General features: G+C 45.7%; 1 protein-coding gene across 1 annotated transcript in view; it reads right to left on the minus strand.

Annotated features, from left to right (window-relative positions):
• Window positions 1-35: 35 nt before the first annotated feature.
• prr36a (proline rich 36a) overlaps window positions 36-12662 on the minus strand; it is a 34618-nt gene continuing 21991 nt past the window's right edge. Inside the window, exons 4-6 of the mRNA XM_079681563.1 lie at window positions 10130-10308; window positions 7441-9951; window positions 36-4407 (exon numbers count right to left, since the gene is read on the minus strand). Coding sequence (XP_079537689.1) covers window positions 3395-4407; window positions 7441-9951; window positions 10130-10308 — 3703 coding nt within the window. The 3' untranslated portion in view covers window positions 36-3394. The remainder of the gene's footprint in view (window positions 4408-7440; window positions 9952-10129; window positions 10309-12662) is intronic.

Consider the following 12662-nt stretch of genomic DNA (forward strand, 5'->3'; position numbering starts at 1 on the left):
TGTTGTTTTGTGTTAAAGAATTTCAAGAATCGTTATTTAAAAAAAAAAACATTTTATTTACATGAAACATTGCATTGAAGTAATTACAAACAATCACAGTTTTTAAACAAGCTGCCATGGTTCGGGCTTCACAAGCTGGAGCGCCCATTTACTAAATATCAATAGTTCTGCAAGCCATTTGAATTAGTTCTCAAGATCCAAATTCATCTTTAATAACTTAATATCTTAAATGTGAGATTTAATATTTTTGAGCCCCTAATTGAGTCTTCAGTTTAACCTCGTCATCATTCGGCTCATCAGTTCTTTTGACTGGACATAAAGGTAATTTACTTACAAAAAAGAATCAAATCTAACATTTACAACCAACATCCTTCATTCTCTATTCCATAAAAATCTATATAGGACTCTTACTATTCTTCTAAATCTCTAAAGTACAAAAGTCAAGTGGAGTTTCCCTTCATTACAGTGAGCAGTCTTTAAAACAATATACACACAGATGCTTACAAAAACACAACACTGACATGTTTAAGAAAAGCATGTTTTTTAAAGTCCAGCTTTGTCAAAAATGCAGCGAGCACAATGCGTCTTACCGTGAGGACGGGAGAGCGAACATACATGAGCAGAAACACCTGCTCGCTTCTCAGCTGCTACACATGGGCTTTCATAAGAGAGCGGGAGATGAAGACAGCAATTTTCTTTGCCAATATCAATAATGGGAGCGGGCACTCATCCTTCTAAAGAGCCAATAAGTTTAAAGTTCACTGCTTAGTTATAAAACAAAAATCAGCCTTCATGCTATATCTGATTTAAAATGGGCTTGAGTGTTAATACATTTCAAAGTCATTTTTGTGCCCTTCATTTCACATTACCAGTCCAAGTAACTGCCATCAAACGACTGAATGAGTCTTCAGAATGTCCTCATCTTTAAACCTTTGATTTTACAGTGACTGACAAACACACAGTATCCAGACAACAGGTTAATATCGACAGAACACAGATATGAACATTTAGGTCACACTTCCAGACCATCTCGCATCACAGTGACAACAATATAGTTAATACTTCAAATGACCTGATATTGAACCCTTTGAATAGCCTTCCTGATCTCACACAATAAAGTGACCCCTGACCTTTACAGCAGAATTGGTTTTACCCAAAGTTAATCGTTGTCCTCTAATGCAAAATAGAAGGCGTTATGACCGGCTATCATCCGTCAGTAGTCTGTGACATTATCATTTTAAACATGAGCGTGAGAAAATAACGGAGACAAAAGATATGACAGTGGTTCCAGAACAGAAACCATAAAAAGGCATCTCTCAGCAGTTATTATATAAAACAAACTTCATCTCTCGACAAATACAGGAACATAATTAAAGCCTCATCGGTGCCTGACTCCAGTTTCATAAGGAAATGCATACTAGTCACACTGACCTTTGGTGAAGAACTGTAAGGTCTTAACATTTCTTTGACATCAAAGCAATTATACCAAATGAAGTTTGACTAACCAGCCAAAGTACCCAAGCCTGTATTATAAACATTATAAAATTGATACAAAAACAAGAACAAGTGCAAATCTTGGAATGAGCGTTCTTTTATCACTTGTCAATTAGCAAGACATCTCCAGTGGCTATTCTCATAGGAAAATAAGGTGATCAATTACGGCTTTAATTCAAAATGGCTGCGGGTGAGCAACGCAAAGTGAAGCAACCACACCTATCCCTCAATGGACCTTCCATTGATAGTGGCTGTTTGGCACCGTGTGTGCGCGTGTGGGGGGATTTCGCATAATGAGAAGTGTCTCGTTCCAGTGATGCATCATGCGTCCCGTCAGTAGTCACATGGTTTCAGGTGTGTGTTCACAGGATTGAAATGTAATTTTATAGCCAGTGTTTAGTTTGTGTTTTCAGTCGTGTAGGGTATCGAGTGTGAGGAGAGAGGTGCTGAGTTTCAGTGCTGTCTCGTGTTTGTCTGTCTACGTGAGCGGGGACGCAGGTTCGTCACTGGCAGAATCAGAGACTTTTCCCCAGAGTAAAGACTCGTCCTAGCTTACACCGAGGACTCTGAGGTCCTGTACTTGGCATTTCTGTCCTATGTTTCGGTTCAAATAACTTCAAATGCTGATTTATAAACAAATTGAAACTAGGCCTGTGTCTGCATATCATTGCGTCTAGAATAAGGTGATTAACGAAATACAAACCGTTTTCTTTGTTTTAGCAAAATGTATTAAACAATGTCATTCATCAGTGTTCAATAACAAGTGGTGCGTGCACAGTCTGTCTAAACTCAATAAATATCTGAATCAACACTTTAAACCATGGACACAAATGGTTGGTAATGTTTTGAAAATCCTAACATTTTAGAAAAGGCTTTTTTTAAAAAAGCATTTAGATGTTTGTGGGTTAATGCGTGTTAACCAACTGAATACATTTTCCATGAAAAAATGTGGTGCATAGGGGAGTCCACAAATTGGACCGTCTTTACTGATATGATAATTTAATCTTTAACTTACCCCCGAGGACTACTAGAGTCTACAACCAGAGCAAAATAGTTGTTAACCTTTTGTTTACATTGATCAAATGCATACTTGCTGGAGTAACAGCAAACAAGAACTGCAGCACCAACGATCATTAGTGTCCGTTTTGTTTGTGCTTGTGTTTTCAGTAGGGTTAGAAAACCCTGACCATTGAGTGACCCAACCTTTTTTGCCCTTTCAAAGATAAGATCAGTCTACGAGTCACAAGTCACACCTGTCTACAGGTTGTCGAGTGATTATTCCTTCTAATACTTAGATTCATTTGGTCGTTTTGAAAGGAAGCAACAAGAAAAATAAAAGCTTGAAGGAAATACAGATTGTATAATAGAAACATGCTTTCTATTTTGTGATTCACTGTTAGTTTGGAACCACTGATCAATAGCACAAGTTACTGGGTCTTCCTGATGGGCAGGGAAGTTTGTTTTCTCTTTTTTAATTTTAACAATGATGTTTATCAATTTCTCTGAGGTTATCTTTATTAAATACTTGGGTATGACTTCTTACAATCTTGACCATTGAGTTCAATGTGATGGACATCAACAAAGTCATTTTTTTAAAATCGGGTTTATCGTTCTTTAAATGGTGCTGCTTATCAAGTTATTGCCTCCCCCCCCCCTCCATTGTCCAGCCCTTATATTTACTTCAAGCTGTATTTCATCTGTTCTCCTGAAGTGAACCTTGATTTGCTTAATTGTGTTAACAGCAACAGTAGAGTAAATGTGTGCTGCTCTGCATACACATGTACATCACCTGTGTGTGTGTGTGTGTGTGTGTGTGTGTGTGTGTGTGTGTGTAAATACTTGAACCATCTTCCCTGTATGTCTGTCCTTAATGTTTAACAGTGTGTACTGTAATTGTCCCTCAGTGATGCGTCTCCAGCTCCACCACTGTCCACTCCCCCTGAGGGGAGCTCCCAGTGGCCTCTGGGGAGAAACTACTGACGGAGGTGACAGTTGCCGAGGGAGGAGTGAGGGGGGGCAGCAGGCTGGGCCACAGGCTGCTCTCGAGGGGGCTCAGCGTGCCCCCCGCCCCCCTCGGCAGCAGCAGCAGCGAGGAGCAGCCGCCTCTGTTCAGCAGCAGCGTCTGATTGATCAGCTGCTGCACGATGTCCACCTTCTTCCCCCAGTCCAGCTCCAGGGGGGGAGGTCTCTCTGGAGACTCGGGGGGACAGGGGGAGGAGCTGTCTCCGTCCTGGGAGGGGTCGGTGGACGTCTGCGGGGAGTCTCGCAGAGGAGGGGGGCTCTCTGTGGACGGAGAGGAGCCTCCACGCTCATCGTCGATCAGGTCTTCGTTTGGTGTCTCCTCTTTAGTGGGGTTGAGCTCTTCCTCACCATCACTGTTCTCCAGGGCTTCGTAGATGGTGCAGAGGACGGAGGAGGCCAGCAGCAGCTCCGCCTGCTCCTTGTTAGCCTGCTGCAGCTCCTGTTGCCATTGCATGATCTGATGCCGCTCCTTCAGCTCCTGCTGTTGCTGCAGCTCCAGCTCTGTCCTCCGTTTCTCCTCCTCCTCCTTCTTCTCCGCCTGCTCCTGCGTCTTCCTCTCCAGCTCCTCCTTATTCCTCTTTATCTCTTCTTCGGCTTCATCTTTCTTCTTCCTGGCCTCCTCCTCCTCCCTGGTCTTCCTCTCCTGCTCCGCCTCCTCCAGCGGTCTGCTCTGCTGGTCCCGGCGCAGCTGCATCTCCAGCAGCTGCCTCTGGTGCTGCTCCAGCCTGCGCAGCTGGGGGCTCAGCGCCTTCTGGCCCATGTTCCTGGGGGGGAGGTCAGCGCAGGTCAGTTTGGGCGGGGGGGCGGCCACCAGAGGTTTGACGAGGTCGCAGTAGGTCCTGGGGTAGGCCGAGTGATCGCGGCGGTGAGGCTGCGGTAGTGCAGCGAAGCCTGTGTGTGAGAGGAAGCGGGAAGGGAAATGACAGCAGCGTGATGTTATTAAAACAGGTGACAGGCAGCAGGACAGTGACAGCAGTGCAGTGTGAGTACAAGCAAAGAAAGGGTGTGGAGGGGCGGCCCACAGAGGCTCATTCTCACTGAAGGGATAGAGAAAGCATTGTGAAGCCGAGCCTACAGCACCAAACTGACCGGCAAATATTTGTGGTTTTATACTTTGAACATGTGACAGTGTGACATTGTTTGAAAGCCGTGCAACAGTGACAGATATAGCCGGCTGAGTATTCAGGGAGGGGGGGGGGGGGGGGGATTTTGGTAAAAACACCAGTAAAAAGTGACCAAAGGTGACTGGGGGTGGTGCTAGATACATTTGTGCAGAGAGCATGTGCACATTGAAGTGATTTTCTTTACATGTACCCCTTTTTCTTTTCTTTAAATAACACTCTGAAAAGAAATATTTTGTTCAAAAAAAAAAGCAGCCAACTTCCTGTATATGCAATCGCTATTTACTGTGGGGAAACGTAAACAATCCCTGAAAAGCTTTTTGCGAGCTTAAAAAAGTTGTCCCCCGTGAATGGATTTTATAGTTAGTCAACCAGTGATACATGCAAAAGCTTTCCATGCATTTATAGACATCCAGCATCACAAGAAACACTCAAATAGCTTGGCTTGAGAGGTGATCAAGTTGAATGAATACTTCCCCCACAAAATGGTAATTTGTTTATTAAAAATACTCACCAGTATTACTTTGAATTATTGAAGAAAAGTTGTTCTCATGCATATACTCATCCAAGTTCTGATTATACGGAGGTGTGATGATCAGTAGGTCAAGTTTGAGCAAATATGCATCAAAAGTAGAAAGCATACGACTGGATAAATGAGACTTGGATTAATACTGCACGAGAAAACATATTTAAGACTTTTCTACTTTATTTTAAACTTCATTGAGCATGAAGGTAGGAAAGACATTCTTTTTTTCTTTTCAAGAATTTAAAGTAAAACAGTGGGTTACTGATATTTAAATTATAATTTTGTGGGTGAAATATTCCTCTTAGGCTAGACATTATTTCAACTTAGTACATTAAGTCTCTTTGGCTGACCCTGAACAAACCAATCCAAAGTAATGTAAAAAAAGGCAAGTCATTGTGCAACAGTGACATGCATAAGAATAAGTTTAACATCAATACAATGCAGGAGAAGAGCTTAAAAAAAAAAATTGTAGCAAAGTACTAAAACAAACAAAAAAAACACCCACAGTGACTGGAGGGAAATTAAAGGAGGCAGCAGAGTGATGAGTGGGGGCTTCTTGAGGATGGACCAACTCCTTTTGCCGCTGAGATGCAGAAGTTGATCCACAGATGAGGATCGGGGGTGTAGACGACCAACTCATGGCAGAGAAGTGAAGTCTTGGTCAGGAGGTCCACTGTTCTTCTTGTCAATTTTTGAAAGGAAAGGCCATAGTATACAGTGCTATTGTCTTTGTAAATGTATTCCAAAGTGATATGCTATAGGACACAAGGCTGAGTGTTTGTATATAGCAAATGTAACTGGTAAATAACTTGAAGTTTTAAGACCGTTTAATGAGTGCTGGTGGTGTTGGATGATTTGTACTTTCACACCAATCCACAGACCATAATAACGGCACTCCCAATCACCCATTTCAATAAAACTGTACAGTGACAGAGCGCATCATTGTAAAAAAATCTAATCTTTATTTAAGTTTTCATGACTCCAAAAGATGGATGCACACAAGAAAAAGCTGGGGTACAATTTAAAGTGCAAGAAGATATGATTAGTGATCAGGAATAAGGAAGATTGCCTTTATCATAGTAGAGTAAAATGAAACAAACAGGAATATACAATCAAAAATCATTCAGTTATCAGCTTTTTTCAGTAAAAAAGTGTTGGGCTAAATACACATGGAAACAGTTCATTCCGCATTTCCTTTGTTATGCTTGATTTTCTTCCCCTTGAAGAGCTGTAAACAGACAAAAATGAATCCATGCCAGTTCAAGGCAACCACATTATTCTGCGTTAGGTCACGCGGAAACCAAAACCCAAGCACGCTCACACATTAGGAGTAAATAGTAGTAGCTATTGCACATACAGGAATTTAAGCCAAACACTCATAATTGAAACACTATATCAGAGGGAAGTGCTCCGGCTGTCCTCTGTAACTTTGATTACATCCACCCCCAGAGATCAGGACAAACACTGACGACAAGAGCTACAACAGTGAGATATAGAGTGGTGCAGGGATGACGTATTTACCCGGAAGTAAGCAGCGCATGGGTTCCCTCGACAAAAAAGCAACGGGATATCTCCATAGGATTTTGGAAAATAGCACGAAATAAGGTCTGTGGAAAACGAACCCGTTTGATAAATGCACGTTTTGTTCAGCTGGATAATCTCCACATGTCTACCCTACTTTTATAATTTTCGAATCATAAATCTAATCGCCAGAAGCAAAACGCTAACGTTATGCTATAAACGAACGACAGCCGAGTACAGCAGGGTCGCACGACTTCAACGTCACGCCAACTTAAGATCGATATTCAGAAACACATATTCAAAATGGTGCAATTTGAAGCGTTTGATTTAATAGTTTGCAGGAAGCAGGTATTTGCTTTCAAGCAGAACAGGGGCAAACAAACTTAGCGGGAGTGTTTACGTGTTCGGCGTAATGACGTACAACATCCTCGTCAACTTCTGTAGTCCTATTCACTTGTTAACAACTATCGTTTTTCAGACACGTAAAATCTTCAACTGCTGCTGTATTTAATGTCGTAGAACAAAACGGGATCAGTCTCTTAAATCAGTGTCAACCACAGACCTTATTTCCAGCTATTTTCCAAAATCCTATGGCGAAATCCCATTGGCTCTGAGACGAGGGTAACATGCCAACTCACTTCCGGGTTCCCGGACTTGTCACTGCACCACTCTATTATGGGATGATGGAGCAGGGCCGGGGGGGGGAGTTAAGGTTCATTACTTGGGCTGTTAAGGAGATGATGAACTATACATTACCTGCAAAAGAGTTCTCAGTCCTTTCACAGATCGCAGAATAGTAGGGAGGCTGGACGTCCTCTGGGTTTTCTTCGGCTTGCTGCAAAGTGCTCTGGGCAGACGAAGGGTCCGGGGCTTCCTCGGGCCCCGGCACACCCCTGCTGGTTTTCTCAGCGGGCTCAGCAGAATCTGATTCCTGCTTCCCACAATCGATGTACTGATGCTCTGCGAAGCATGGCGGCGTGTGAGGTTGCGGGATCAGACACGGCTCCTTGGCCTCCTCGGACAGCTCCTCCAGGGAGAAGATGCCGGGGCTCCTGGCGCAGCTCTCCCCTGTGGACTGGGCGTTGGAAGCCGTTGTCATGGTGTCGAAGCCGTATGATGCTAACGATGTAGCGGAAGGTGGGGTGGTGTCTTCACCTGCACGAGCCTCCTCCGTGTCAGCCTCCTCTCCCTCTTCCACGGTGGACAGGCAGCGCTGGGATGGAGATTGGCTGTTGAAGGTGATGTGCTGGCTGACCATCGTCGTCTCCAAGGAATCATCCAACTGAGCCTCTCCCTCCGTGTCGCTGGCCTCGTCTTCTGTTACCGAGGTGGAGGAGGGGTTGGAGGTGGGGGAAGTTGCAGGGCCTCCCAGCACTTCTTCAGCGGGCAGCGTCGTCTCCAAGGAATCATCCAACTGAGCCTCTCCCTCGGTGTTGTTGGCCTCGTCTTCTGTTACCGAGGTGGGGGAGGGGTTGTTGGTGGGGGAAGTTGGAGGGCCTCCCAGGACTTCGTCAGCGGGCAGCATCTCGGCCTCCTCGTGGTCCAGCTCAGGCTGTGGGGAGAGTGCCGGTGCATGCACATCTTGAGCCTTCCCATCTCGATTGTAGTCGCAGAGCTCCTCGGGGGTGCTGGTCTCACTGCTCAGGGTGCTTGACAGAGACATGAGGGGTGCAGAGAGAAGAACCGGGGCCAGGGTCTGCATTGGAGCTAGATCTTGTGGCTCATCTTTGACGGAGGACTGATGGGGAGCTTCTTGGTTTTCAGGAACCAAAGGAGCAGAGCCGAGTTCCAACCAAGCTGAGGCCTGAGTCGGGGTCTCAGGGTCTGCATGCCAGGGGTCAACGAAGGGGTTTGGTTGTTCCCACTGAGCAGCGGGGGCGGAGGGGAGCTGAGGAGGGGGAGGCGGGGGCTCGGCCACTCTGTTCAGGTTGTCCAGCCTTTCATCTTCAGCAAAGTCATCTTCATCCGCATTCCCATAGCTTTCCAGCCCGCTCTCTGTCACGCCCTCACTTGCCATTTCCACATCTTCGTCCTCCTCCTCTTCTTCATCATTCGCGTCGTTATCATGCCGGAGTCTCTGCGGCTCGTCGGCCCGCTCCGAGCCCACGTCCATGTCACACACCCGGTCGTCGTCAAAGTCATCGTCCTCATCGAAGTCATTAGCCGGTATGTCGGGGACCTTCTCAAAGTCAGGTGACCCCGCTGAGGCCCCTTCCATGTCGATGGCTCCCTTCAGACTGCCGTCCCCCAGGTCGTCCATGCTCTCGGTGCCTTCCAGGACCCCGGGGGCGCTCAGCTCCGACGCCCCCTGCTGGCTACCGCTCACCTCCTCAGAGTCGAGCTCAGAAAACAGGGCGCCACCGGCCTTCCAGGCAGACCCTCCGACGGGTCCTGCCGAGCCGGGACGAGACTCCTCTGTGGGCTGCGTGGTTCCACTCATCTCAGACACAGAAACCAGCTGGCTCCCCTCCCTCTCCTCCTCCTCCTCATCCTCTTCCTCATTTAGATTGGTGGGAGGAACTTTCAGAGAGAGGGAATTTGCTGCTGCTGCTGCTGCTGGGAGGGCTTTAGACGTGGAGGGGGTTTGGTAACCAGGCTCCTCAGTGTAATCTGGGGGACAGGCCACTGGTGGTAATGCAGGCTCGGCTGGGGCAGAGGTCTGTTCCTGCGTTGTTGGTGATAAAGCAATGCTCTCGGTCTCCATCAGAAGTGTGGGTGTTTGTGGTAAGGGTGGGTTGAAGGGGGTTCGTGGAGGAGAGGAGGCAGCTTCCTGTCTTACAGCAGTCTCTTGTGGCACCACGTCCTGTGTAGTACTCTGGGACAAGACGGGGGGAGTCTCCACTGCTGCACCTGCACCACCGGCAGCCCTCTGTGCTCCGGCAGCAGCTTTGAGAATACCGGAAGCACCGGCCTTCTTTGTGGCAGTGAAAGGAAGGACAGCCTGAGTGGGTTTGATTCTGCGTTTTGCCTGAGGAGTGCTGCTGTTTGCAGGTCTGTTGGCTGGAGACGCAGGTGGGGATCGTCCAAAAGACTGTTTGTTTTGGGTCAGGGACAGAACCGAAGTTACAGGTTTCTTGGTGGGAGTAGATTTTGCAGGAGCTTTGGTCTGTGACACCTTGGGGTCTGCTGCCTTGGTTGTTGTGGAACATTTGGAGGCAGTGTTGAGATTTACGGGGGCTGTGGGGCGAGGGTTTTTCTTGGCATCAGCGGCTGTCGTAGCTGCTAGAGGTTTATTTGCAACCGTAGCAGAAGTTGGGCGACTGACATCTAGTGCAAAGATAAACAACAAATGTCAATTCACCAAATCTGTCAAAAATAAGCATTTGTACTTTATCCCTGAGGCTAATCACCCACATTTTAAGACACATTAAAACCCTCAAATCCATCACAGTTATGTATGCAACCTGAATATAACACGGCTTCAGAACAAGGCGTAACTCCTGACCTTTCTTAGCAGCTACAGGTCTGGGAGGCTGTGCTGCGGTGGTCCTGCCAGTAGGGGGGGCTGTGTTGACTCTAGAGGCAGCGGTTCTGGCAGCTGCAGTGGTGGAGGGCTTCAGTGCAGCTGTTGTGGGCCTGGATGTGGTGGATGCAGGTCGAGATGTTGAGGGAGATGTAGCCGGCCTGGAAGAAGACCACAAAAGATATGTTAACAAATGCTGAAGGATAAAAAAGGAACAAACACAAGCTGAAGCAGCTTCATCTCTGCTTTCGATTCTCTTTGTTGGCATTGATCCAAACATGAAATCTGATGCCCCGCCTCTACATGCATAAATGAATGACCTGTTCTGCTGTAAACCACAAAGGCAATTTCCACAATAGGAACCCATTAACAGAGCGCCATCAATCGATGACCACACTTTTATGCCTCCTTCATTATCTGCTCACTTCCAAAAGGCTAGGCTGTAATGAGAAAGAGGATTACAGGGGGAAAAGATGAAATATGGAAAACTTGAATTGGAGCAAAGAAAAAAGGTAATGCAGAGGTAGGAGATGAGAACTGGGGCAGCGAAAGTAACAGATCAGAGAGGGGGGAAATGCTGTGTGATGAGTGATCGCATAGACAGCAAAATAACAAGGAGGAAGAGGCGGAAACGAAGAGGGGAAGATAATAGCTAAGGACATCTAGAGCAGGGAAGAAAACTGCCTTAAAACCATTCCTGCTTTAAGCTCCTGGTCTAAGAAGGAGCTCTTATGTGACACTGCATTAATCCACTCAATCACTACAACCGGGACGAAACATTCCTTTCCCCACTTTCTCAGGCTTTAATTATGCTCCTCTCCTCAATGTTGAAGTGTGCCCTTCCATTGGCGCAGACACACTGTGGGCAACTTCAAATCCTACTTAACATTTGTATATGTGTCAAAAACAGGCAACTAGGTCTTGAATCAGTAAGTTCAAAGTTTTCCAGGGCCTGAAAAAGAAACCAGACCTCAATTTGATCAGTGACCATGATAGGAGGAGCTGTAACCTACATAGAGGTTTGAATATTGCTTATGCTGTGCTATTCTGGGCTCTGTAAAATCTCCACACAAAACATTTGTCTTGTCAGGCTCCGAGAACTTGCTGCATTGGCCAACCTACAAACAAAGTCAGCCGGTGAAACGAGCGAGTCGCCAGCTGCAGGCTATTCATCTCTACACTTTAACCCTGGTGTGCAAAGAAACAATTCAAAACCTCAGTACTGTACATCATTTGTACAACATCGATGAACTTTTACAACAATCAGAAGCTCCAAAATGTACGGTAATCGCTTTAAAAACGATGTGACCCCACTAGCAATTACAACAATGTCTTCTGTTGGACTTGGTCTGCCGACATGAGCGCCGACTTTGAAGACTTCAAGCAGAGCAGCATAGCATGCCTGCACACAGATGCCGCTCCCACATTACAATAAGCATTACAAAGACCATTTGTTTCCCGAGGATCAGACGTCCACTGGACAGACAAAGACTCAGTGCGGAATTGGAATTGGATGCCCTTAGACAGAAGTTAGGGTAATGTGAAGTGCAGCCAAAACTCTGAGATGAAATCTGTAAATGTCGGGTAATGATAAACAAAGAAAATAAAAATACATTATGTTAAACGGCAAAAAGGCCACAAGTCTGAACTTTTGAGCAGAAAAATTAAAATCGTAGGCAAGATCAAAAAGGTGCAGTAAATGAGGCCTTTTTTCATATCTACTCCTGGATACAAGCAAAATAGGAATTGATAGCAGAAATGAAAGAAGAGATGATTGAATGAATGCATTTCTCCTAGGAAAGAGTGAGTGATACTGAAGGATGAAATTAGACCGAGACACAGAAAGTGAGATAAGAGTTAAGGGACGGGAATAAGGAGGGTAAGGGGGGGGCCACGGAGACACAATAACCCCATCCATTGTTTTATGACGAGTAGTAACTCATGAACCGGTTTGATCCAGAGGAGACGGACAAACTCAGTAAAGCCTGTGCGTGGGTGGTGGTGGTTCTGTTGTTTTAGTATGGATTATACTTCCTGCCAACAGAGGGTTCAAATCAATACAAATGGCAGTCCAAAGAGAGGATTAGAGGCACTCCACAGCCATCTACAAGTTAATGACCAAACACAGGGTGCTCTTGAGGACAAAGGTCAGCAAAGGGACAAGTCACTGATCCTCTTTTGTTTTTACAAACCAAAATCACAAATGTTTATGGCAGATGCAACAAAAAAAAAAAACACACCCATACTGAGCAGCTGCAACATCGGTTTGGCCAAAGAGTAAACATGAGATGGGGGCTTTTGTTGAAGCCACACCTACCCAATCCATTCATGACTCCCTCATCATTTATAAAACAAGAAAAAAGCTAGGAGGACGGATTACCTTGGCGTTTTGCTCTGGTAGATTAAAATTTTTCAATTTTAATCAAGCCAAAAGGGACCAATAAGAGGGCTTGAGAGGGAGAACACTTTTATTCCTGCACAGTAAGCCCATCCTACGAAAAGAAAAATCCAGTCT

The sequence above is a fragment of the Notothenia rossii genome, assembly GCF_949606895.1.
Source record: "Notothenia rossii genome assembly, chromosome: 1".
NCBI lineage: Eukaryota > Metazoa > Chordata > Actinopteri > Perciformes > Nototheniidae > Notothenia > Notothenia rossii.